General features: G+C 42.1%; 2 protein-coding genes across 6 annotated transcripts; one reads left to right on the plus strand and one right to left on the minus strand.

Moving 5' to 3' along the window:
• Positions 1 to 2267: 2267 nt before the first annotated feature.
• Positions 2268 to 14634, minus strand: LOC145798948 (O-fucosyltransferase 31-like). 5 transcript variants are annotated; one of them, XM_082888377.1, is made up of 9 exons: positions 14206 to 14511; positions 13334 to 13400; positions 13147 to 13209; positions 12971 to 13052; positions 12741 to 12811; positions 12513 to 12601; positions 12188 to 12391; positions 3062 to 3160; positions 2268 to 2853 (listed from the first exon to the last, which is right to left on the minus strand). In XM_082888377.1, the coding sequence occupies exons 2-9, from the start codon at positions 13394 to 13396 to the stop codon at positions 2649 to 2651; spliced, it is 876 nt and encodes a 291-aa protein (XP_082744503.1). In that variant the 5' UTR covers positions 13397 to 13400; positions 14206 to 14511; the 3' UTR covers positions 2268 to 2648. The 5 variants fall into 5 exon arrangements, with proteins under 5 accessions (XP_082744503.1, XP_082744498.1, XP_082744513.1 ...); XM_082888372.1 differs by lacking the exon at positions 13334 to 13400 and having other exon boundaries at positions 14206 to 14634; XM_082888387.1 differs by lacking the exons at positions 2268 to 2853; positions 3062 to 3160; positions 13334 to 13400 and adding an exon at positions 4045 to 4090 and having other exon boundaries at positions 14206 to 14634.
• Positions 9044 to 12173, plus strand: LOC145798947 (protein MAINTENANCE OF MERISTEMS-like). Its single transcript, XM_082888364.1, has 3 exons — positions 9044 to 11476; positions 11605 to 11766; positions 11860 to 12173. The coding sequence occupies exons 1-3, from the start codon at positions 10814 to 10816 to the stop codon at positions 12124 to 12126; spliced, it is 1092 nt and encodes a 363-aa protein (XP_082744490.1). The 5' UTR covers positions 9044 to 10813; the 3' UTR covers positions 12127 to 12173.
• Positions 14635 to 27183: the final 12549 nt, after the last annotated feature.

Consider the following 27183-nt stretch of genomic DNA (forward strand, 5'->3'; position numbering starts at 1 on the left):
GGGGTTGTGCGTCTCAGTGACAGATCTTCGGCGTGTCCAGTTCTGATCCACATCGAAAATAGTTTTGAAAAGTTTTAATAAAAGTCGACTTTGCTCAAATTAATCTTTTTACGACTAAGACCATTTTTGGACCCAAAGCGGAAAATTTTCAGTACCATAACCTTCAATTTCTTTGATTTCAAAATAGAGTTCTCCTGCTCTTGCATACAATCGAGGTTGCCTTTTTTAGTACATTCATAAAGAAAACTTGAAAATACTAATAAAGCAATAAATTTGGGGCATAGTTGAATCAAGTATCTCTACGTCCCCTCCCAGAGCTGGACGAAGCATCTGATGCCAAGCTAGGCCCAACCTGTGCCTCCTCATTGAGCCAATCCAAGCACTCGTCGGACAAAGTGCAACTGAAAGTAGAAGCAGGGGCCAAGAGCTCTATAGTCCTCCATGCTGTGGCATATCGGGCGAGCTGTGCACCCCGGATCGGGAAAGCGGCTGGATACTCAATCCCCTCCGGTGGACAGGTCTGATCATGACCAAACTGACGCAGGAACCGGAACGGAAAATAGAATACGCAGTGGGTTAGACCAACCAATTGGATCCCAATCAGCCGGGACATACTATAGCTCATTGCCGGGAGGTTGAGCCAAGGACAACGCCAAGCGATTTGGTCTGCGGACAAATTGCACATCCAATCAAACCACCACCTTTCGTCAAGAGCATTGACTAGGCGCTGTCGAAAGAAGTAGCCTCGAGCTGAATAGGCCAGGCAAGAGTCCACAACCTGCAACTTGTCCATTAACCATACCTGGGGAAGGATGGAAAATGAGAGAATAAAGAACAGAGAGATGTACGATGAGAGAAAAAGTAAGACAAGGGTTTTGTGAGAAAAACCGAGCCTGAGGGTCGAGTGATGTGAGCAAATATACATGTAAGGTTGGGTGGGAAACATTACCTGCAGTAGCAGTGGACTCCCAGCAAACCTAGTCGCCTCCCGGCGATAGACAGAATCTAAACCCATCAGTGTCTCGGCCAAGGTCATGGCAATACAACTCTTTCCTTCCCTCAAGCCTTGGGCGACTTCAATCAGGCGAATGCTAGCCCCGCCGAAGCCCGAGGAAAGCAGAAAGTGAGACAACAAACATAAGCAGAGAGCGTGTTGCCGAAAACCCTGCCAATAATGGTTGCTGCGGTCACCGGCATTGGAAAAACGATGGATCAAGCCGAGGATGTCCAGTTCCCCACTGCAGATCAGAGATCGAGCATCATGCGCCGTGAGCCCACACATCCGCCCTAAAGCCTGGGCGTGGCCAAAACGGAGCTGGGGCAAGATCACTTCAGAGCATTCAGACTCCATTAAAACCTGAAAATCTTCGAAAGTGGGACACATCTCTTGGCCGCCAAAGCTAAAAACATGCGTCACTGGATTCCAGAACCTTGCCGCGGCATGGAGAAAAGGGAGATGTAGCGGAGTACGGCTCAGCGTGAATAGTGCATTCAAGCCGAAACCTCGGAAATTCAGCTTTTCTGAGCCATCTAGAGAAGAGATCCAAGATGTGACATTTTCTACGAGAAACGCCTCCATCTTTGTCTAAAACTAAGATGAAATGAATGTTCCCGAAGTTGAGGCTTTTATAGAAGGAAAAACACTATTCACGGGGACACGTGTCAAAAATCAGGTGGCTGCAGTACTAAGTGGCCGGCCGGCCACCTTTTCTGGCTGGCCAGCCATTTACTTTTTACAAAACTGGCCGGCCAGCTGTCTCTCTCCACAAAAATGGCCGGCTGGCTCCCAAAGTTGGCCGGCAATGCTGCAGTGTATCCCCTTGGCCTTGTTTTACCCTTCGAGAGGAAGTTTCAAGCATTTCCATGCAACGGGAGAGTCAAAGGCCTTCATCTCCCTCCGTTTCGGATGCGTTCCGATGCCCAGATCGTCAGAAGTACACTCTGTTGTCGTTTTGTTTATCGAGTTGTTGTTTTGATTATCGAGTTGTTGTTTTGCTTATCGAGTTGTTTGTCGAGCGGACGTGTTTCGTGTTTTCGATTCATTACTTTCCGATTAAACAATCTTTGTTTAAAGTCTTGTTTATTTGCGTTGTCAACGTTGTTGCATTTTGCTTATCGAGTTGTAAACTTCTTAAGGTTCTGTTATATCTTAGTAAGTTGAATTGTTTAGTTTGTTGCGTCGGTTCACTACCTGACTTGGCGATTACACAATGCGCATTCCCATTCAATCTCATTTTTGTGCAAAATAAAATGATGCGATACGATGCTAAAGTTTAGAATACAAATACCTTTTCAAAAGCTATTTCATTCCATCATGTTTTACAATGAACAAAGGTACAAGTTTTTACAAAAATAGTAAAAAACTGCCTAACAATGTGCAAAGTGCTACAAACTACTAGCAAAAAGAAAAAATAAAGCAGGAAATGGCAGCATCAATGTCTTCGGGAGCGGGAATGAGAAGCACTCCTCATCCTCTTTTGCGGGACAGCCTCTGCACCATCATCATCATCTGGGTCAGAACCGTCATCCTCAGGATCCCCCTCGGCCTCGCCTCTGTTCCCCGAACCAAAACCGGAGCCCTCCTCCTCAGCAGATGTCTCTGACTGACGGTCGGTTAGCATCCTCCTCCTCCTCATCAGGCTCCACCTCTACAACGTGAGCCCTGCGTCTGCGGACAAACCCTCCTCGAGCTCCTCGAAAAGGCCTAGATGGCCCGGCTCCTCGGGAAGGCCGGGATGGCCCCGCCCCCTGAAAAGGCCCGGGTGACCCAACTCCCTGAAAAGGCCCAAATGGCCCAGCTCCCCAAGGAGGCCCAGGTGGCCTGGCCTGCGGCTGACCGGACCATGAAGGCATCTGAAAACAAAAAGTTCAATTCAAATACATCAGTCCAAATATATACATCAGATGCAGATACAAGCAAAGGCTACGTGAAGTGGGTGCATGTAAATGCAGTGTCCAAGTGGGGTGTGTGTCAGGTGTGCTCTACACAAGTAGTCTATCGATGCAGTAGAAATCAGCATGTCATCAGAAGTATGATAAATGCCAGAAAACTGAAGGGTACCTGAATGCCCGCGACAGACAACTGTGCCTCCCTACGCAGGACCATGCCCTCGAGTGTGGCCACCAGTCCAACCACCTCCTCCATGTACCCTCGCGGTGGCTGCAAATATGAGCTCATAATCATCAGTGAACAAAAGAATGTCTAAACATCTGAATGATGAATGAAAAACAGTGGAGCATACCAGCGGTGAGTCAGGATCAATGGCGTATCGATCACTGGGCATCGGAGGCTCTAGCGGAATCGGAGTTGGGGAGATAGCCCCATACTGCCACGCCATCAACTCAGTGGGCATATCTGGCCATCTAGGATGAGGATAAGTCGACGGAATCGGAGGAACCGGTCTACTCCCACCTCTAGATGTACCAGCCCTGCTAGTAGAAGGGGCGTCTGCAGCCCGAGCTCGAGCCTGGCCCGAGGATGACATACCGGCAGGCCTCATCATCGGGATACGAGCTCCCGTCAATGGAGGCATCAAATATATGTGACGGTAAGTGGCGTAGTCCCCCTCCTCAATGTATAGTAAAGCATCACTACCCAGCATGGCGCCGACTACCTCCGAGTAAGAGAGTCTGTCAGCAGTCCGCATACTGGCTGGGGTACTGCAGGAGGATCTTGAGAAAGATACCCCCATACCTGGCGCAGAAAGCGTTCCCCCAGGAACCATGCCCTGCCAACCGGCCCTTCAAGCAGGACCCTATACTGAGAGATGTCTGACCCTCCGTTATACTGAAGTCGTAGACCATCACCCAGGGACACCCAGGGCTGCCATGTGATCTGCGGATGATAAATGCATAAACCAATCAAAAATCGAGAATGTACAGAGCAAATCAAAGATGAAAATGAAAGGAACTGAAAGTTCTGAGGTACCTCTGAATGTCGCACAGTGTCAAAGTACTGTCGCAGGTAAAGGAGGGTCTCTCGAGGTCTCGGCCGGTGCAGGCCCTCGAACACCAGTGAATATGGGGTCATGAGAACCCCTGCCACCTCCAGCTCTGGGGCTAATGCTGGGAAGTATACATAGACCCATAGCTGAGCAAAGCAGTGTAGAATGTAAGTACGAAATGCTGAGAGCAAAATACAGACTGTAAAAGTGCGCTGTGTGTGCAATGTACAAGTAATGAAGAGCAGAAATATAAATCAAGAGGACAGAAAAGTACCTCCCAGGCTCTCCAGTAGCCGCCAAGTAAATCGCCCCGCTCGCGAGAGGTCGCGCTCATATAAAAGTAAAGAGTAGCCAGGCCGGCGCCACCCCAGTCATATCGATGGACCTGTGATAGGTCAACCAGAGCGCTCAACAGGTATAGCCCGACTGTGTTCCCTCTATCGGCGAACAGGGTAGTCCCGAAGAGGAACATAAGGAAACCACGGGCATACTGCTCCGTCTCCTCGGGAGTCTCAGGCACCATCTCCGCCCGCCGAAAATGGGAAGAGAATCAAGTGTATCGGACTCACCCAGAAACCCTGTCAACAGGCGGGCAAGCCCCCAATAGATATGTCCAGGCGGCCTCCCACTCGCCCATGTCCTCATCATAGGGGATGGGCCAACCTCCTATATCCAGGCCGGTCAGTACGGCAAAATCTAGAGGCGTCATGGTCATGTCTCCAGTGGCAGAGAAATGAAAGGAGTTGGTGGTGTCCCACCATCTCTCTACCAAGGCTGCCATCAGTGTCCTCCTGGCAGGACAACGTGACAACCCGACGCAGAAGGGCCCGAACCTTGCCAAGTCTACTAAGTCTCGGGCACCCTCCGGGGGCTCAGCGTACCAGTCCCGCGCGATAGTGGAACCATACCCCCGCACACTGCGGGAACCAACCTGCATTCAGAATGAATACATGTGTCAATAATGAAATGAATGGGCTGTGTGCCAATGAAATGAATGGGCTGTGTGCCAATGAAATGAAATGGGCTGCGTGCCAATGGAATGAAATGGGCTGCGTGCCAATGGAATGAAATGGGCTGCGTGTTCACTATCTATCTGGGCTGCGTGTTCAGAAAATTTGAAGTTTGGGCTGCGTGTTCAACTTTCAGTTAAATTGTGGGCTGCGTGTTCACTATCTATCTGGGCTGCGTGTTCAGAAAAATGTGAAGTTTGGGCTGCGTGTTCAACTTTCAGTTAAATTGTGGGCTGCGTGTTCACTATCTATCTGGGCTGTGTGTTCAGAAAATTTGAAATTTGGGCTGCGTGTTCAACTTTCAGTTAAATTGTGGGCTGCGTGTTCACTATCTATCTGGGCTGCGTGTTCAGAAAATTTGAAGTTTGGGCTGCGTGTTCAACTTTCAGTTAAATTGTGGGCTGCGTGTTCACTATCTATCTGGGCTGCGTGTTCAGAAAAATGTGAAGTTTGGGCTGCGTGTTCAACTTTTAGTTAAATTGTGGGCTGCGTGTTCACTATCTATCTGGGCTGCGTGTTCAGAAAATTTGAAGTTTGGGCCGCGTGTTCAACTTTCAGTTAAATTGTGGGCTGCGTGTTCACTATTCTAATCTGGGCTGCGTGTTCAGAAAATTTAAAGTTTGGGCTGCGTGTTCAACTTTCAATCAATGTGGGCTGCGTGTTCACTATTCTAATCTGGGCTGCGTGTTCAGAAAATTTAAAGTTTGGGCTGCATGTTCAACTTTCAATCAGTGTGGGCTGCGTGTTCACTATTCTAATCTGGGCTGCGTGTTCAGAAAATTTAAAGTTTGGGCTGCGTGTTCAACTTTCAATCAGTGTGAGCTGCGTGTTCACTATTCTAATCTGAGCTGTGAGTTCAGAAAATTTAAAGTGTGGGCTGTGTGTTCACTTTCGAATTCGGGCTGTGTGTTCGACAAATTAGTGTTTGAGCTGTGTGTTCACCTCTTAACTAATGTGTACTGTGCGTTCGCAATTAATTAATGAGCCGAGTGTTCAGAAATTCGAGTGTTTAAACTACATGTTCAGGATGCAAGCAAAGTACTATGTCATAAGCTAAACTGCGTGTTCAAGCATGGCAAAGGTGCGAAATGTACGAAAAAATGCAGAAAATGAAGTAAATACCTCTCGAGCCTCATGAGAGAGGTGATGCTCTGGCTCTCGGAGGAGCAGATCCCCAGGTGCTCGCTTGTCAAAGCTAGTGAAGTGACGGAAGACAGCACGCGGAAGGACATGTGCTGGCGGGTTGTACCTCCCAGGAACAAAAGGTCGGGTCCTCGGGGGGAGGGTCATGGGATCAAAATCATCTCCGGCACCTGGAAAGCCTCCGCCGTGGGGAGAATTACCCGCCATGTTCAAAGAATCTGCAAAAGGGAGCAAAAATGAGCAAAATGAGCCAAAATTGGAAAAAGTCAACAAAAGTCAACTCCCGAGAAAATCTTCCAAATATTGAGACAAACTTACCTCAAGTGGCGAAAATGCGAAAAGAAGTTCCGAAACCGAAATTTAATCGCTTCAAAGTGCTTGAAACTAAATATTTTTGCAAAAACAATTTGCACGGGGCGTTGGAAAACGCGCATAAAACTCAGATCTGGAGAAGAAAGTGTTGTAGGAGGCAAGAAAGGAAGGGGCCTCGGCTGCCTTATATAGGCCCCAAGTCTTGGATTGAAGGAGCATAAAAAAGGAGGTGAAAATACCGAAATGCCCCCGAATTTGGGCATATGGCCGGCCAACCCTCTTTTCTAGCCGGCCAGCTATCTGCTTTTTGGAAAACTGGCCGGCCAGCTATTTGCTTTATGGAAAACCGGTTGGCCACCTTTCCTTGGGAAGATAAACGGCCGGCCATATCCCCCACATGCCCACCTAGCTCCCTGCAAATTTTGAGTAAGATCGGAGTTCCTGGGACCTGAAAAAATTCAAGAAAAGTACACTTCCGGTCGCGAAATTGCTCCGTCGGAACTTCGGCTTCGAGATCTGACATGTGTCTCATCATCACTCATCAAAATCAAAGTGTATCCTTTTTGAATGAGTTGTAGCCCTTCCAGGAAGTGGATCGGAGGCCGTGATCGAGTCGCCTTCGCCGAAACGCACATTTCCATACTCGTTACTTCATGACAAACGGGCACCCTGATTCATGCTCGTCTCGCACTATCATGCACATAACTTGCATTCTCATGGGCATACCTGCATTAACGTGCACATTTCTTGATATTTCCATACTTCTGTGTTTGGGCATGCGTTGCTATGCATGTTCCACCCTTGCATTGCGATGCATTCACTTACCGGCACTGTGCGTATCAAACTTCCAGAATCACATCAAATATATGTTGTTAGCATATTGTACTTGTTGCAATTCCTCTCTTTTTGCAGGCACGATATTGTATGTACGGTTCAATTGAGGCTGGTGCGACCAGACGAATCGCGCAGGTATCGTATCTTCTCCGTGTGAGACGTGGCGGTTGCCCCTCTTTGACAGAACTCGGAAGTCACAAGTGACGGGAGTAAATGTCAAAGCCCAGAGACGACCCATTTTTGACAAGGCCGAAGACTTAGACAAACGTACAAGATAAACAGAGATGTGCCCGCAGGCAGGGGGCAAAATGCAAATGATAATGCAAGAAGATTTTGATGATTGGACTTATACGCTACGCGAAGTCGGTTTTGAAAGTTGGACTTATACGCTATGCGAAGCCGGTTTGAAGATTGGACTTATACGCTAAACGAAGCCGGTTATCACTCATGATCATGTGAATGCAGCAAGCTGTAATGAAGCAAGTATTCGCAAATAGATGCAACAGTTTTAAGCAAGAATGCAAAGCAACAACTACATTTCATGCAGTTAAGAAATGCGGAGCATTATTCAATCCCCGCTACGTCTCACACGGAGAAGATACGATACCTGCGCGATTCGTCTGGTCGCACCAGCCTCAATTGAACCGTACATACAATATCGTGCCTGCAAAAAGAGAGAGATTGCCACAAGTACAATATGCTATATATCCAACATATATTTAATGTGATTCCGAAAGTTCGACACACGTAGTGCCGGTGAGCGTATGCATCGCAATGCAAAAGTGGAGCATGCGTGACAACGTATGCTCAAACACAGAAGTATGGAAATATCAAGAAATGTGCACGGAAATGCAAGTGTGATCATGAGAATGCAAGATAACGTGACACGAGCATGAATCAGGGTGTCCGTTTATCATGAAACAACGAGTACGGAAACGCGTGTTTCGGCGAAAGCGACTCGATCACGGCCTCCGATCCGCTCCCCTGAAAGGTTACAACTCATTCAAAAAGGATACACTTTGATTTTGATGAGTGATGATGAGAGACATGTCAGATCTTGAAGCCGAAGTTCCGACGGAGCAATTTCGCGACCGGAAGTGTACTTTTCTTGAACTTTTTCAGGTCCCGGGAACTTCGATCTTCCTCAAAATTTGCAGAGAGCTAGGTGGGCATGTGGGGAACATGGCCGGCCGGTTATAGGGAAAGGGGGAGGTGGCCAACCGGTTTTCCATAAAGCAAATAGCTGGCCGGCCAGTTATCCAAAAAGCAGATAGCTGGCCGGCTAGAAAAGAGGGCCGGCCGGCCACATGCCCAAATCCGAGGGCATTTTGGTATTTTCACCTCCTTTTTTATGCTCCTTCAATCCAAGACTTGGGGCCTATATAAGGCAGTCGAGGCCCCTTCCTTTCTTGCCTCCTACAACACTTTCTTCTCCAGATCTGAGTTCCACACGCGTTTTCCAACGCCCCGTGCAAATTGTTTTCGCAAAAATATTTAGTTTCAAGCACTTTGAAGCGATTAAATTTCGGTTTCGGAGCTTCTTTTCGCATTTTCGCCACTTGAGGTAAGTTTATCCCAATATTTGGAAGATTTTCTCGGGAGTTGACTTTTTTTGACTTTTTCCAATGTTGGCTTTTGTTGACTTTTTCCAATTTTGGCTCATTTTCGCTCATTTTTGCTCCCTTTGCAGATCTTCTGAACATGGCGGGCAATTCTCCCCACGGCGGAGGTTTTCCAGGTGCCGGAGATGATTTTGATCCCATGACCCTACCCCCGAGGACCCGACCTTTTATTCCCGGGAGGTACAACCAGCCAGCACATGTCCTCCCTCGTGCCGTCTTCCGTCACTTCACTAGCTTTGACGAGCGAGCACCGGGGGATCTGCTTCTCCGAGAGCCGGAGCATCACCTCTCTCATGAGGCCCGAGAGGTATTTACTTCATTTTCTGCATTTTTTTCGTACATTTCGCACATTTGTCATGCTTGAACACGCAGTTTAGCTTATGACATAGTACTTTGTTTGCATCCTGAACATGTAGTTTGAACACTCGAATTTCTGAACACTTGGCTCATTAATTAATTGCGAACACACAGCCCACATTAGTTAAGAGGTGAACACACGGCTCAAACACCGCTTTGTCAAACACACGGCCTGAATTCGAAAATGAACACACAGCCCACACTTTAAATTTTCTGAACACGCAGCCCAGATTGATAGTAGTGAGCCCACAATTTAACTGAAAGTTGAACACGCAGCCCAAATTTCAAATTTTCTGAACACGCAGCCCAGGTAGATAGTGAACACGCAGCCCACAATTTAACTAAAAGTTGAACACGCAGCCCAAATTTCAAATTTTCTGAACACGCAGCCCAGATAGATAGTGAACACGCAACCCACAATTTAACTGAAAGTTGAACACGCAGCCCAAACTTTAAATTTTTCTGAACACGCAGCCCAGATTAGAATAGTGAACACGCAGCCCACAATTTAACTGAAAGTTGAACACGCAGCCCAAACTTCAAATTTTCTGAACACGCAGCCCAGGTAGATAGTGAACACGCAGCCCAGATAGATAGTGAACACGCAGCCCACAATTTAACTGAAAGTTGAACACGCAGCCCAAACTTCAAATTTTTCTGAACACGCAGCCCAGATTAGAATAGTGAACACGCAGCCCACAATTTAACTGAAAGTTGAACACGCAGCCCAAACTTCAAATTTTCTGAACACGCAGCCCAAGTAGATAGTGAACACGCAGCCCACAATTTAACTGAAAGTTGAACACGCAGCCCAAATTTCAAATTTTCTGAACACGCAGCCCAGATTAGAATAGTGAACACGCAGCCCACAATTTAACTGAAAGTTGAACACGCAGCCCAAACTTCAAATTTTCTGAACACGTAGCCCAGGTAGATAGTGAACACGCAGCCCACAATTTAACTGAAAGTTGAACACGCAGCCCAAATTTCAAATTTTCTGAACACGCAGCCCAGATAGATAGCGAACACGCAGCCCACAATTTAACTGAAAGTTGAACACGCAGCCCAAATTTCAAATTTTCTGAACACGCAGCCCAGATAGATAGTGAACACGCAGCCCACAATTTAACTGAAAGTTGAACACGCAGCCCAAATTTCAAATTTTCTGAACACGCAGCCCAGATTAGAATAGTGAACACGCAGCCCACAATTTAACTGAAAGTTGAACACGCAGCCCAAACTTCAAATTTTCTGAACACGCAGCCCAGGTAGATAGTGAACACGCAGCCCACAATTTAACTGAAAGTTGAACACGCAGCCCAAACTTCAAATTTTCTGAACACGCAGCCCAGGTAGATAGTGAACACGCAACCCACAATTTAACTGAAAGTTGAACACGCAGCCCAAATTTCAAATTTTCTGAACACGCAGCCCAGATTAGAATTTGCATGTAGCTTATTTCACTTCATCGGCATACAGCCCATTTCATTCCATTGGCACACAGCCCATTCATTTCATTGGCACACAACCCATTTCATCTCATTGGCACACAGCCCATTTATTTCATTATTGACACATGTATTCATTCTGAATGCAGGTTGGTTCCCGCAGCATGCGGGGGTATGGTTCCACCATCGCGCGGAACTGGTACGCTGAGCTCCCGGAGGGTGTCCGAGACTTAGTAGACTTGGCAGGGTTCGGGCCCTTCTGCGTCGGGTTGTCACGTTGTCCTGCCAGGAGGACACTGATGGCAGCCTTGGTAGAGAGATGGTGGGACACCACCAACTCCTTTCATTTCTCTGCTACCGGGGACATGACCATGACGCCTCTAGATTTTGCCGTACTGACCGGCCTGGATATAGGAGGATGGCCCATCCCCTATGATGAGGACATGGGCGAGTGGGAGGCCGCCTGGACATATCTATTGGGGGCTCGCCCGCCTGTTGATAGGGTTTCTGGGAGAGTCCGATACACTTGGTTCTCTTCCCACTTCCGGCGGGCGGAGATGGTGCCCGAGACTCCCGAGGAGACGGAGCAGTATGCCCGTGGTTTCCTTATGTTCCTCTTCGGGACTACCCTGTTCGCCGATAGAGGGAACACAATCGGGCTATACATGCTGAGCGCTCTGGTTGACCTATCACAGGTCCATCGATATGACTGGGGTGGCGCCGGCCTGGCTACCCTTTACTTTTATATGAGCGCGACCTCCCGCGGGCGGGGCGATTTACTTGGCGGCTACTGGAGAGCCTGGGAGGTACTTTTCTGTCCCCTTGATTTACATTTCTGCTTCTCATTACTTGTACATTGCACACACAGCGCACTTTTACAGTCTGTATTTTGCTCTCAGCATTTCGTACTTACATTCTGCACTGCTTTTCTCAGCTATGGGTCTATGTATACTTCCCATCATTAGCCCCAGAGCTGGAGGTGGCAGGGATTCCCATGACCCCATATTCATTGGTGTTCGAGGGCCCGCACCGGCCGAGACCTCGAGAGACCCTCCTTTACCTGCGACAGTACTTTGACACTGTGCGACATTCAGAGGTACCTCAGAACTTTCAGTTCCTTTCATTTTCATCTTTGATTTGCCCTGTATATTCTCTATTTCTGATTGGTTTATGCATTTATCATCCGCAGATCACATGGCAGCCTTGGGTGTCCCTGGGTGATGGTCTCCGACTTCAGTATACCGGAGGGTCGGACATCTCCCAGTATAGGGTCCTGCTCGAAGGGCCGGTTGGCAGGGCATGGTTCCTGGGGGAACGCTTTCTGCGTCAGGTATGGGGGTATCTTTCTCAGGATCTTCCCGCAGTACCCCCAGCCAGTATGCAGACTGCTGACAGGCTCTCTTACTCGGAGGTAGTCGGCGCCATGCTGGGTAGTGATGCTTTACTACATATATAGGAGGTCTAGAACTTTGAAGCACAAGTAACTTGTGAAACAAAAAACACAGGTACATACCAACCTCTCTAAAACGGGCAAGACATTCTCTAGATACCAGTTAGCCGAAGCATGAACTGGTGCAGTTTTAATTCTGGTAGCACGAATTGCTGTTGCATAATACTCCCTTGTGCTCCAAGCGAAATCATCAGGCAGCTCTTTAACTATAGAAATATCATCCTTCAACACATCAATAAAGTGGTCCACATCAAAGATATCCATGAATGAGCTGCAGGAAAGAAAAGCAAGAAAAAAAAAACACAACTTTGTATTAATAACTTCTTCAAAGTATATGAGATTTTAAAATTTATAAACAAATGGTAAGAACACATGAATTATGTGAGAAAGACCTTGAGTCTTTCCAGACAGGATTCACTTCAAGATGTGGTATGACCAGAGTTGCATTCAGAATCTTAGCAACAGCAACAGCATCACAGATCTGTTCCCAAGAAAAGAAAATTTTAAATTTCAAAAACAACTCATATTTTCTCAAAGCAGGCAATTATAGATCATTAAAAACATTCATTTCATCTATTAATATTAATGCAAACAGTTAACGTAAATCTTCATATGCCTACCCCCATTCGCTGCTGGTTCAACCCTCCATCAAGAAACACTTGGAGATATCCTTGAGATTCATTTGGTAGGGCTGCTTGAATTAAAGGATGAATCCATCAGAGAAAGAAATTTACAAATAAAAAGACCTCATTATTCTCATGTAAATTCAAGCCTCATCACTTCACAAAACCATTGAATTTTTTTATAACCGAAAACTTATGTGTTTGTTGTTCTATGTCTTATAACTTACGAGGGCCATTAGTGGAATCCACACACGGCGTCCATCCTTGGTTAGCCAAAGGAGTCCAGAGATCAGACTGCTGCTCATTTGCCTACATGAGGGGAGGAAAGGTGAGTTTTGAAGCAATAACTCAATGAAAACAACGTTTTTATTACAAAATTATGTAAATGCAAACTGATGCTCACATTTTCACGCTGTAAAGCACTCTTAAGTAGACGTAAGTGTCTGGGTTTTGGAGCATTCCATTCCTGCACAACGCAATTAGAATATTAAATGGCATGATTAGCACCAATCCCAAAACAAAATAAAATAAAATAATGAAGTTTGATGCCACAGACTTGCAGTAGCATAGACACAAACACATGCACATACCTCATTCTCAAAGCAGTAACAAAATTCACACATTGCAAGTTTAGAGATCCTAGAAAATGGCATGCCACTTGACAGAATGTGAATTCAATTTAGAAATGGCATAAGAACAACAGACAAAAGTAAATAAATAAATTCATTGTGATCAAAGCTTCTTCTTTTTTTTTTTTGGGGGGGGGGGGGGGGGTGGGGGGCGGGTTGAATATTATGATCAAAGCTAATCCACTGTTTTCCATAAAAATATTAAAAAATAAAATAAAAGCAATTGATCCACTGATCCAAGCAAAGCAGGACTAGCTCACCAAAGCCATATACAACCTAATAAGTCAATGCTTCCAAGGGTCTAATTATGTCAAACCATTGTGTTGGTTTGTAATAAAATATAGCAGAATTTTATCCAAATCCCAGGAAGTCAATAATTAAACATTCATCTCTCTGTTTGACAATTTGAGTCCAAATGAACCTATATCCCATCCCAGGTTCCCAAATCCCAAACTGCCATTTTCAGAATGGCACCCAAATTATTATCCCCTATGAATTTAAATATAAAAAACCCAAAACCCAGAAAAATATAATTGTTTTGTATAACCAAAAAAGCCAATTGAACATGAATAGAATAGAATAGAATATTTTTCCCTAGGAAAAATAAAAAGAAAAAAAAGAAAAAAAAAATCCAGGGATCTTAAAGTGGGATAAGTTGAAGAAAATTTGAGGCTTTAGGAGTAAAAATCTTCTACTTCTTCTTCTCTAGTAACAAACAGTTTTCCATCAAACTAAACAAAACCCAGAGAAAAAGAGGAAAGAGAATTAAGAAGAAAAAAAGGAGAGAGTAAAAAAGACAGATATGATTGAAAGAGTAAAGGAGGCAGGAATACCGAGAAAAGGGAAGTAGAGGCGTAGCTAAATGGAGCGAAAAGAGCAGGGAATAAAAGTGGAAGAATCAGCACGGCGAGAGCTCCTCCGTGATTGCGCTGGCTCACCTTCATACTGCTGCTGGTGGTCGGTGGTGAGCTCAGGCCTTGATTTTTTTTGAGTGACTCTGGTGGTTGTAAATTGATGAGGCCCCTCTTCCCCAACCCAAGTCAGAGAGGAGAGAGAGAGAGAGAGAGAGGATAGGGGTTCTAAATCAATGTAAATCCTATCGGCATCAGCAAAAGCAATCACATGGAGACAGAGAGAGAGAGAGAATGTGATATATATACATATATATAGAAAGAATAAAACAAGGAGGAAAGAAAGCAAGCAAGCAAGAAACAGCTGCAGTGAATTGATTAGTGCAGCCACAGTTGATGATGATGGAAAGATGTGTGCTTTTCAGGAGGACCCTCAACGGTAAATTTTAGCTTCTAATATGCACTACGTGGCACGAATCTAAATTACCGCTCTCTCTCTCTCTCTCTCTCTCTCATCTTTTCTTTTTTGGCTAGTGTTTTTGACAGACATGTTTTTTGCTTTTTAGTTGTGGGTGGTGAACTTTTTTTAACTCTCTTTTGCTTGGTTGTTGCACCGACACTCTCACTCTCTCTCTCTCTACTAATAAGTGGCTTTTTGTTGGTGTGTGGTTGGTTGTCTGGTCGAACCCTGCCATATGTGTGAAAAATATTTTCGAGTTACATGTGATCGGATCAGGATCCAGTTCAGATAGTGATATTTTGGACCCAGATCAGATCCTAGTGATATTTTGATCTCGTTTGGTGGGACTGTTTAAATAGTTTATAAATTATAAGTTAACATATTATAAATTATAACTTTAATCAGAAGTTGTTAATCTGTTTGGTATAACTGTTGGATTATAAATTTAAGTTGCTGAGTAGTGTTTGTTAAATAAGCTGTGAAATAACTTTTTTAATTAATTTTTATTTTTTGTTATTTACTACTTGTCTACATTTCTCATAAAAAAATAATAATAATAATCTATAGTTCATTTGAGTCTTTTTCTATTTTTTAAAAAATAAAAAATAACAAAATCTAAAGAGTATAACTATATATTAACATGTTCACGGCAGAAACTGATAATCAAAAGTAAGGGGTGAGCAGCTTATTAGAATCAGCTTTTTTGAGTTAAAATAAGCTGTTAGAATCAGAAGCTGTTTGAAATAAATTTAACCAAACAATTCAAAATAACTTTTTCAAAGCTAAAAGTTATAAGTTAGCTTTGAAAAGCTGAAACAAACACCTTTGTTGTGCAGTTTGTAATGTATAACAAAATTATGACATTAGTTGGTGAAATTTTATTTTCACACATCTTATTATTTCAGTATACATATTTAATAAAATATTATTTTAATAATTATTATATTTTAAATTAAAATGACGGTAATAGACATTCATTAATATCTATAATATTTTATGAAAATATTTTCTGTACATATCTTTTTAAAAAAAAAAATCTTAATATACATCTTTTGATTAAAAAAAATTAAATCTTAATTTTTTCATTGTTGACACTTTGCTTGTTACACCCTCTATACTTCTCATTTGCTTGCAAGACAATACTCTCATAACAAGTCTCATATTGCTTTAATCTCTTAATTTATACTCTATTAGTGACGAAAATGTTATTTTTTTTGTGCAAAACTTTTTTTTTTCCTTTCGCAGTTTTCAGTTGGATAATCAGTGCCGAATTATTTCATTATATTCAGACCTTAACTGCCGAAATTTTTTAAAATTATTTTCTTAACAAATTTGTCGAACTAATCACTTTTATTCGGAAGTTAAGTTCGAATTAAATGTATAATTTTGAAAAACCAATGCCGAAATCCCGCAAATCGAAAAAACATTAAAAAAATTTAAAAAACGAGGGTTTTATGGCAATGGACAAAAATGTCCATTGCTCAAAAATGCCTCATTTTCAACAATATTTTGGAGGGTTTTCGATGGTGTTTTCAATAGAAGTTCAATAAGCTCTTCGGTAGAAGGTTTTCAACAATGCTTTTAAAGGAGAGTTGAGTGGTGTGTGTACAATGATTATGAGTGAAGGGTAAAATTGCAACTTTCAGTATATGGATTGAGAAAATTAATCAATAATCAAATTAGTAAGTGTGTATACTGAGAGAAGATATGCACTAAGGTAATTAAGTGTGTAGAAATAGAATTTCCCTACTATTTGGCATAAACTAATAAATAAACTTATTTAGATAAGTTTATTTATTTAGGTCACATCATTTCTCTATTTTTCTACATATTTTTTTTTATAAAATATCAAAAAGTATACTTATGTAAATCATTTCAAACAATCTCTATATTAAGAGAAAAAAAAGATAAAATAAATAAATAAATTGTACTTATCTCTTTTGAGATTTACATGAAATTTAATGAAATGAAAAAAGTTTCCCTAAGATTTTTGAAATAACAAAAACCCCACTTAAGATTTAGTTTTCAATTACATTGATCTCCCTTAAAGTTTAATAAAATTGCAAAAACATTTCATAAGGTTTCTTAAATGACAGAAATCTCTCTTGAGATTTGATTTTTTTTATTATTGATTCACTCTTCTATTACTTTATCAAAAAAAAAAAAAAAAACATAAAAAATATTGATATCATTAAAATTAACTACATTTTCAATTTACCATTTAAAATTGTGTCCAATTACAACAACGACAACAACAACAACAAAATGAATGCTTGTTTATCCAAAATCTCAACAGATATTGTATTTTTTTTAATTTCTTTGTAATTGGACACAATTTTAAAGAATAAAATTGAAAATGTAATTAAATTATTTGATATGTGTTTGGCAAGTGATTTTTTTAGTCAAAAAGTCAAAAAGTTACTAAAAAGTTAAAAAGCTAACAACTTATACCAAAAAATCAAAGATTCTCTTTTATATCTATTTTTGGCACATCTTTTTATAAAAAGTCAAAAAATCCTTCCAAACATACAAATTTTTTTTAACTCATATTTTAACTAAATAGCCAAAAAATTAATAAATTAACCTATTCCCAAACGAGGTCTCAATTTTTTTATGAAGCAAGAGGATTTTGTATCATGGAGGAACACACAATCAACAATAATTACATGCACAATAAAGAAAAATAAATAAAAATTGTATTTATTACTTCTTTGTGATTTGCACAATTTTAACTGATAAATTAAAATGTAATTAAATTATCTAATAATGTCGGTTTTTATGTTTCTATCTTTTCTTTTTTTAACAAAAAAGTAACACAAGAGATAATCAATAATAAAAAAACTAAATCTCAAGTAAAGTTTCAATCATTTCAAAAATCTTAACAAAAGTTTCTACAATTTGATTAAATCCCAAGAAATGTTAATGTAATTGAAAACTAAATCTCAAGAGAGGTTTCTATCATTTCATAAACTTTAACAGAGATTTCTATATTTCATTAAATCTCAAGAAATTGAAAATTAAATCTCAAGCGAGATTTAAGTCATTTTAGAAATCTCTTGAGTTTCTACAATTTTATGAAGGGAAATGCTATTTACACACCAAACAGTTTCTCAATACACACCGTTTCCTTACATTTTCTTAGTTCACGCTACACATAAGTTAAGGTGTTGTTTGGTAACATTTACGTTTTTAGTTTTCTGTTTATATTTACAAAAATTTAAAAAACTCAAATAAAAACTTGTTTGGTAAAATGTTTGATTTATAAATCAGTGGTCTCAGTTTATAAATTTGGCCAAAAAATGAAAACACAAAAAATGTGTTTCCAATTTGAGTTTTCAGTTTTTTTTTTTTACCACCGAACACTAGCCACCACCCGCCACCATTTTCCACCACCGTCTTCCGTCACCACCACCCACCCCCACCACCACCACCACCACCACCCACCACTCACCACCCACCTGCCATCCACCCGCCACCACCCACCACTCGCCACTACCATCTACCGCCCGCCACTACCATCTACTTGCCACCACCACTCACCACCCAACTGCCACCACCACTATCCACCACCAGCCACCCACCACCGCCGCCCACCACCCACCACCACCACCACCACCACCACCCACCTGCCACCCATCACTACCACCACCACCACCCACTCGTTACCACCTACAACCCGCCACCGTCACCTACCCACCCACCAACCACCACCACCACCACCCGCCACTGTCATCCACCCACCTACCATCACCACCCGCCACCACCCACCACCACCCGCCATCCGCCACTCACCTGCCACCACCACCCACCACTCGCCACCATCACCACCACCACCCACTCGCTACCACCCGCCACCCGCCACCGTCACGCACCAACCATCACCACCCGCCACCACCCATCACCACCCGCCATCCGCCACCCACCTGCCACCACCACCCACTCGCTACCACCCACCACCCGCCACCGTCACCTATCCACTCACCACCACTACCCGTCACCTACCCGCCATCACCACCCACCTGCCACCACCACCCACCACCCACCACCCACCACCACTAGCTATCCACCACCCACCGTCACCACTTTTCACCACCGTCTTCTGTCGCCACTCGCCACCACTCGCCATTTCTCACTCTTATTTATCTTTTAAATTTTTTTAAAATATTTTGTCAATTACCAAACGCGTTTGTAGTTTATATTTTTTCTACAAATAAACAAAAAATAAATAAAAACCAATTTATAAAATTTTTATAAATATAAACTAAAAACGTAAACGTTACCAAACACACCCAAATATTTTGATTTTCTCTCCGTACACACCACACCAACATTTCCTTACATTTGCTTAATTCACACCACACACAAGTTAAATATTTTGATTTTCTCTCCATACACACCACACCACTAATTGTTGGATAATACCAAATTACCCTTATCTTTTTTACCAAACCCTAACCCTAGCCACTACAACCGCCAGCTACCACCCCTACTCAGTCCTTCTTATTCACGTCGCCGCCCTCTCTCTTGCCTCCATCCTCTTGTCACTCGCCTTTCCCTGGCCTTCCGTCGCATCCTCCCTCTTCTACTTCATCTTTCTTCTTCTTCTTCTTCTTCGGCTTGAGCTGCTCCTCTATTCTCCACCTTTGGTTGTCGTCACCAATCCTAGCTGCCCCCGACTAGTCAAAATCGCAGCCCTTAACCCCGCAACCTACCATCCCTATAGCCCTCACCGTCGCAACGCACCGCTACTACAACCCTACCCATCGCGACCTTCAACTCGCAGCAAGAAAGAGAAATCGAGATCCATAGTTGTGCGGGCGCGAGAGATCGATCAATCAATCTAAGGTTTCAAGAACTGGAAAGAAGAATAAAATGGGAGGTAGGAGGGCATAAAGGGCGCTGTGAGGGAAAATGCGGCACTGGAGACGCGGCCGTGGCTATAATTGCGGTGGATAGTGGTGGGGCTGTGAGTGTGCAATGAGAAATTAGGGATTAGATTTTGTCCAAAAATGTAATTTGATTGATGAACAAAATTTTAATAAAAAAATAAAAAAATGGTGGGTGCTAAGAAAAGGAGTGGTGTATAAATAGCATTATCCTTTTATTAAACCTCAACCTCAAGAGAGGTAAGGATAATTTACCCTAAAAAGGATGTCATTTTCTATGCACAAGAAAGCATTACGAGTATCCAAACTCATCAAAACCAGGTTGCGGCTCGTTTTACACTCTAGAGTTGGCCCATAATTCGAATGGGGCATAAATTAAGTGGTTATTGGATTTGAATTCTCTTTAACATTTTTTTCATTTAATTATCATTCGGCATTTACATCAACTGTTAGATAATGATAGGATAAAAAAAAAATACTAAACAGAATTTAAATCCAATCACCCCTTATTCTGAATCCAGTCATATTCCCGTTTGATAGTCATCTTAATCAAGATTCACATATTCTTTCTCCAAACCTTGTGGAGCTTTCACCACAGCACACCACCTCATTAATGAAGCAATCGAATGGTTGCCAAGAAAATATGTGCATGCTAAGAGCAAATTTAGAGCGAGCACACCATTTTGGATCCATGCTCGACTAGGTTTTGTGTTTATTTGCTCAGTTTTGAAGCACAAGTATGATTACAAGCTTTACAAGACACTCGTGAACCTAAATCTAAATTGTGTCTACACATGATAATTTTTGATACTCTTCCGCAGCATTTCGGCTATTAAAGAATGATAAAAGAAACATCTAAAGCACAACATTCTCCAGCATTTCTTGGCAGTATTCCAGTGATATTCTCCAAGGTATGCAATTTTTCTAAAATCAATAATTTTCGATTATTTTACAAAAATTAGATTATTAGTATACTACTTTCATTATTTGTCACGATCCAAACCTGCCTCTATGGGTTTAGCACCGTAACCGGCCAGTAATCCGTGGATTACCAAAGGCCTCTGAACAGATTAACAAATAATAAGGGGCTGCGGAAGCAATAATACAAAATAGATAAGGTCCAATGAGCTGTGATAACGTACATGAGACAGAACATTTCAAAACTTACTTATATACATACAAACATGCTAGTCCAGATACACAATATTTACAAAAGATTTACAGAAGTGAACTTCCCAATATCTGACTTTACAAACAATTACAGAGACTAGCATGTTTATATATATATATAAGTAAGTTTTGAAATGTTCTGTCTCATGTACGTTATCACAGCTCATTGGACCTTGTCTATTTTGTATTATTGCTTCCGCAACCCCTTATTATTTGTTAATCTGTTCAGAGGCCTTTGGTAATCCACGGATTACTGGCCGGTTACGGTGCTAAACCCATAGGGGCGGGTTTGGGTCGTGACAGAGTGGTATCAGAGCACGTGTTCTACCGCACACATAGGTCTGTATGAGCTTAGGATGTCCTGATAAGAGTTAGGGGCATTCCATCTGCATATGTGAGTGTGTGGTAATTCAACAAAATATGAAAACTGAATGTACATTTGAATCAAATGAATTGAAGGAAACGAATAAGATTATGCCTGTTTTTATTATCATTTGATGTCTGTATAGTAAGATGGACAATGAAAGGGGAAGTGGTGAAAGTGAATCTTCAGAGGCTCGCATGGGCCGAATGGAACAGATGTTGGCAGCGTTGACTGAAGCCTGGACACAACAACAGAGACAACAACCTTTGCCTCCTCCGCCTCCACCGGTACAGGCCGAGGTAGATAATGCTGACATCATCAATCTGACACAGAAATTTATGAAAATGAAACCACCAACGTTCTATGGTGGAATTGAACCTTTGAAAGCAGAGACGTGGCTACTTGAAATGGAGAAGTTGTATGAAGTGTTTCCTTGTACCGAAACTCAGAAAGTCCTCCTAGCTACCTACACTTTGAAGGATGAAGCTCGCAGATGGTGGTTACTGATCCGAAATGGCAATGGGAATATGACATAGGCACAGTTTAATGCTATCTTCTACGACAAGTACTTTCCCCAATGTTTCAGGGATCGGAAAGTGTTGGAATTCCAAGAACTTAAACAGGGAAAAATGGCTATAGCAGAATATGAAGCCAAATTCACTGAGTTGGCACGTTTTGCTCCACATATGGTGGATACTGATTACAAGAAAGCACGGAAGTTTGAGGGAGGGCTGGACCTAGAAATATTTGACCGAGTGGGTGTCCTAAAGTTACCTACTTATGTGGAGGTACTTGACAGGGCATTGATGACAGAAGCCACAATAGCAACTAAGAAATAAACTACAACACCGACAACAAAATGGAAAGGAAAGAGGACTGGACCCAGTTTCAAGAAAGGACAGTCGTTTTCGAAAAGGCAATATACAGGATCCTCCGGCAGCTCTAGCCAAAGTAACGGATCTACTCCAAACTACCCCGACTGCGGAAAGAAGCACAGGGGTGCCTGTTTTCGAGCATCAGGTGCGTGTTTTCGTTATGGCAAGACTGGCCACATGGTGAGGGATTGCCCGATGAGATCCAATGAGGTTTACCGTCCTATGACAAGTTCCACCGGGTCTGTTTCCGCAGTAAGACCAAATGCGAAGACCGATGCTAAAGGGAATGCAAACAATGAAACATTGAGACAAGGAAGAGTGTTCGCTTTAGTGCCTGGTGACGTACCCAACACCTATACTGTGGTGTCAGGTACACTTTCTGTATGTTCTCAAAATGCATGTGCACTGATAGATTCTGGTTCTACACATTCCTTTGTATCGCATGCTTTCTCTCGAAATTGACTAGACCACTAGAACAAATGACATATGTGTTATCTGTATCCACACCGTCTGGGGATTCTATGATGTGTACTCATGTTTATCTGGCATGTGATATTATGATTGGTGATATGGTGTTATATGTGGATTTATTACCCTTGGATATTAGTCATTTTGATTGTATTTTGGGGATGGACTGGTTGACTAAATACTGTGCTACCATTGACTGTGCAAATAAAACTGTTGTGTTTAGACCACCGGGTATGCCTGAATTTACTTTTATTGGGAATGGGGTAGTTCCTCCCCCGTATTTGATTTTGGCTATGAAAGCTGTAAAACTCCTTAGGAAGGGATGTAGGGGTTACCTGTGTTGTATACTGACTGCACCATCTGACAGTACTACTGTAGAAACAATTCCTCTTGTTTGTGAATTTTCCGATGTGTTTCCCACTGCCTTACCTGGGGACTTAGTTGATAGGGAGATTGAATTCACTGTTGAAGTGTTTCCGGGGACACAACCTATTTCCAAGACTCCCTATAGAATGTCTACCTCTGAACTGAAAGAATTGAAAACCCAACTTCAGGAACTGTTAGACAAGAAATTTATCCGTCCGAGTACTTCACCTTGGGGTGCTCCAGTCTTGTTTGTCAAAAAGAAGGATGGATCTTTGAGATTGTGTATAGACTACCGGGAACTGAATAAAGTGACTATCAAGAACAAATACCCTTTGCCCCGAATTGATGACTTGTTTGATCAACTTCAGGGTGCCCAAGTGTTTTCCAAAATTGACCTCAGGTCCGAGTATCGTCAATTAAAGGTTAGAGCTGAGGACATAGAGAAAACTGCATTCCGAACTAGATATGGACATTATGAGTTTTTAGTAATGCCGTTTGGGATGACTAATGCACCTGCAGCTTTCATGGACCTAATGAATAGGGTGTTTAAATCATATCTGGATTATTTCATTGTTGTATTTATTGATGACATTTTGGTTTATTCTAAAGACAGGGAAGAACATGAGAACCATCTGAGAACCACCTTGCAGACTTTGAGGGAAAAGAAATTGTATGCTAAATTGTCCAAGTGTGAATTCTGGCTTGACAGTGTGGCATTTTTGGAACATGTAATCAACAAGGATGGAGTTTCTGTTGACCCTCAGAAAATTGAAGCCGTTGTGGATTGGCCTAGACCAACAAATGTGACAAAAGTCCAAAGTTTTCTGGGACTTGCGGGTTACTACCGGAGGTTTGTGAAAGACTTTTCTAAGCTTGCCTTGCCATTGACTCAATTAACTTAGAAAAATGTGTCATTTGATTGGAATGAACAAAAGGAGGCAACTTTCCAACAATTGAAAACTAGGTTAGTGACTGCACCAATCTTAACTTTGCCTAATGGTACTGATGGGTTTCAAGTGTACAGTGATGCTTCTTATAAAGGCTTGGGGTGTGTACTAATGCAAAATGGAAGGGTGATTGCCTATGCTTCTAGACAACTTCGACCTCATGAAAAGAATTACCCAACACATGATTTTGAGCTGGCAGCTGTGGTGTTTGCTCTGAAAATATGGCGCCACTATTTGTATGGGGTAACTTGCGAGGTGTACACAGACCATAAGAGCTTGAAATACTTCTTCACCCAAAAGGAATTGAATATGAGACAGAGGCGATGGTTAGAGTTAATCAAGGATTATGATCTACAAATCTTGTATCATCCAGGAAAGGCTAATACCGTAGCAGATGCCTTGAGCCGAAAATCCGGTGCAAGTTTGTCATGTTTGTTGTCCAACCGAAAAGAATTGCCAAATGACCTAGAACAAGATGGGTTGTTATCTGCTATTTCTGCTCAACCTGCTATTCTTGATGAGATCAAACAAAAACAATGTGAAGATGAATACTTGAAAAAGATCATAAAGGAATTTAATTCGAAACCAAGGCCAGGATTTGTGTTGAGAATGATGTGCTGAAATTTCAGAACCGTCTTTGTGTACCCAATTGCGATGATTTGAGGAAACGTGTTATAACCGAAGCTCACAGTAGTAAGTTTGCTATGCATCCGGGGAATACGAAGATGTATCATAATTTGAAACAGAATTTTTGGTGGCCTGGAATGAAAAAGAGTATTGCAGACTTTGTGGCTAGATGTCTACATTGCCAACAGGTTAAAGTTGAGCATCAACGACCCGCTGGTTTGCTACAACCACTCCCAATACCGGAATGGAAATGGGAGCACATTACTATGGACTTCATTGTGGGATTGCCTCGTTCTTCTCGAGGTATGGACTCTATCTGGGTTATAGTTGACCATTTAACTAAGTCTGCCCATTTTCTGCCTGTTAAAACTATTTATAACGCTGACAAATTGGCCAATATCTATATGACTGAAATTGTGAGATTGCATAAAGTGCCAGTATCTATTGTGTCTAACAGGGACTCAAAGTTTGTATCGAGATTTTGGCAGAGTTTGCAACAGGCTTTGGGGACTGAATTGAGACTGAACAGTGCTTATCACCCACAGACAGATGGCCAAACTAAACGAACGAACCAAACTCTGGAGGATATGCTCAGAATGTGTGTGTTAGACTTCCAAGGGAATTGGGAGACCTACTTGCCATTAGCTGAATTTGTGTACAACAACAGTTACCATTCAAGTATTGAAATGGCTCCTTACGAAGCTTTATATGGAAGAAAGTGTCATTCTCCGATAAGCTGGACTGAAGTAGGTGATAGACCTTTGTTGGGACCGAAACTTGTGCAAAAAACAACCGAGAAAGTGAAACTGATTCAGCAACGCCTGAAAACTGCACAGAGTCGGCAGAAAAGCTATGCCGATGTCCGAAGAAGAAATAGGGAATATGAAGTTGGGGACCACGTGTTCATAAAGGTGACCCTGATGAAGGGTCAAACTTGGTTTGGTGTTAAGGAAAAATTGGCGCCAAGATATGTTGGACCTTATGAAGTCCTCAAAAAGATCAATCCGGTATCGTATCGGGTAGCCTTACCTCCAGTAATGGAACATATGTATAACGTCTTTCATGTATCGATGCTACGAGAATATTTGAGAGATCTACCTCACGTCATTGAACCGACACATGTACTTTTGAAATATGACTACACTTATGAGGAAAGACCTATCCAAATTGTGAATCGCCGGATCAAAAGATTGAGAAATAAAGGAATACCACTAGTAAAAGTTGACTGGAAAAACCACGGAGGAACCTATGCAACTTGGGAAACCGAGGAAGACATGATGAAGAGATATCCGGAATTGTTCCTAATAGACCCAATGTTGATTTAGAATGAAGGCAATTCGAGTTTGGAGGACCAAACTCTTTTAAGAGGGGAAGACTGTAATGACCCCGACCTCCGATTAATGCTAATTCATGATTAATTATGCTTAATAGTAATTTAGGAAGGATTTGGGATTTATTTGCATATGTATTGCATTATTTATGTGTTTCTATCTGTTTGTGATAAAATGATCTGTACATGTCTTTGACTTTAAATTGCGAATTGAAAGCCTTATCGGCGTCCGAATCAAAAATCTACTTGATTTATGTGCTAGTTAGGATTTATAGAATTTATGGTAGGTTTAATTAGAATTTGGTTCGGAGCGATTAAATTAGATTAAATCATGTTAATTTATACTTGTTTGAGTAAATTACCAAAATACCACTTGGTGGGCCACTATCTAAACCATTATTTAGACTTGAATTAGGTGTTTTGTTTTCATCACTCTTCTCCATCCACAAGACCAATTCGAGAGAGAGAGAGAGAGAGAGGGAGAGTAGGAGAATTTGAGTTTATCAAGAATTTGGCTAGGAAATTTGAAGAATTGAAGAAAGGATTGTATAATTAGGCTCCTACACCTTAACATTCAAGACATAAGGTAGAGAATTCATCTTCTCCATTGTGATTTTGATTTACTTCCTGCATGGTTCATGGTGAACTAGAGTTTAGAGTCAAGTTTTGGTTCTAAATGTTGAATTTAGAGCTAAATCATGCATGCATGTGCATATCTTGAAGTTTGAGGTTGTTTTCATAGAAATTCTTGCATGCATGTCCACATTTTTGTTATAGTCCATGAACTCACCATGTTTTGAAGTTAAATCTTGCATTTGATCTTGTTTTAGAACTTTGGAGTTTCAAGGAAACCATGCATGTGTTGAATTTGCATTGTTCTTCATGTTCTTGAAGTTTATTTGAAAATTATGTTTAATTGAACTACCTTTGGGCTTTAATTTCTCAAATTGATCTTTGAAACATGTCATATTATGAGTTTACAAGTGTTTTCCAGAAAATTAGCCCAAAAGGATCGAATTTGATGCATTGTAGTTGAATTTTGAGCTTAAGGTTCGAATCTAGAAATTCTAGATTTTGGACTCACGCTCAAGCAAGGAACTCCACGCTCGAGCGTACATACTGGGTTCATGCAGTACGCTCGAGCGGGTAAGATGACGCTCGAGCGGGAATTTCGTGTATCCAGTACTTTGCATGTGTTTACAATCCGCTCGAGCGGGATAATTCACGCTCGAGCAAGGACTTGTATCTCACGCTCGAGCGGGTATCGAGCACCCATCGAGCGTCAATTTCATGCATCCAGCACTTTTATTGTAGCTTAAAGTCCGCTTGAGCAGAGTAATACACGCTCGAGCGGATTCCTTTTGTCTGCATGTCCGCTCGAGTGTAGAAGGCCACGCTCGAGCGGGACCCCTGTTTCAGCCAAATTTTGAAAAGTGTTTTAAAGCGCATCTTTGTATCCTCATTCCA

Source organism: Camellia sinensis, chromosome 1 (genome assembly GCF_055761805.1).
Source record: "Camellia sinensis isolate YWXY chromosome 1, ASM5576180v1, whole genome shotgun sequence".
NCBI classification, from domain to species: domain Eukaryota; kingdom Viridiplantae; phylum Streptophyta; class Magnoliopsida; order Ericales; family Theaceae; genus Camellia; species Camellia sinensis.

What these genes read in the sequence shown, in the direction of transcription:
- LOC145798947 (XM_082888364.1), top strand. Translation starts at nt 10,814, where the DNA reads ATGCAGGTTGGTTCCCGCAGCATGCGGGGGTATGGTTCCACCATCGCG. An exon ending in GCTACTGGAGAGCCTGGGAG is followed by an intron (nt 11,477 to 11,604) that starts GTACTTTTCTGT and finishes TGCTTTTCTCAG; the next exon opens with CTATGGGTCTATGTATACTT. An exon ending in ACACTGTGCGACATTCAGAG is followed by an intron (nt 11,767 to 11,859) that starts GTACCTCAGAAC and finishes TATCATCCGCAG; the next exon opens with ATCACATGGCAGCCTTGGGT.
- LOC145798948 (XM_082888372.1), bottom strand. Translation starts at nt 14,316, where the DNA reads ATGAAGGTGAGCCAGCGCAATCACGGAGGAGCTCTCGCCGTGCTGATT. An exon ending in CCTCTACTTCCCTTTTCTCG is followed by an intron (nt 13,210 to 14,205) that starts GTATTCCTGCCT and finishes TGCGTTGTGCAG; the next exon opens with GAATGGAATGCTCCAAAACC. An exon ending in CCTGTCTGGAAAGACTCAAG is followed by an intron (nt 12,392 to 12,512) that starts GTCTTTCTCACA and finishes TCTTTCCTGCAG; the next exon opens with CTCATTCATGGATATCTTTG.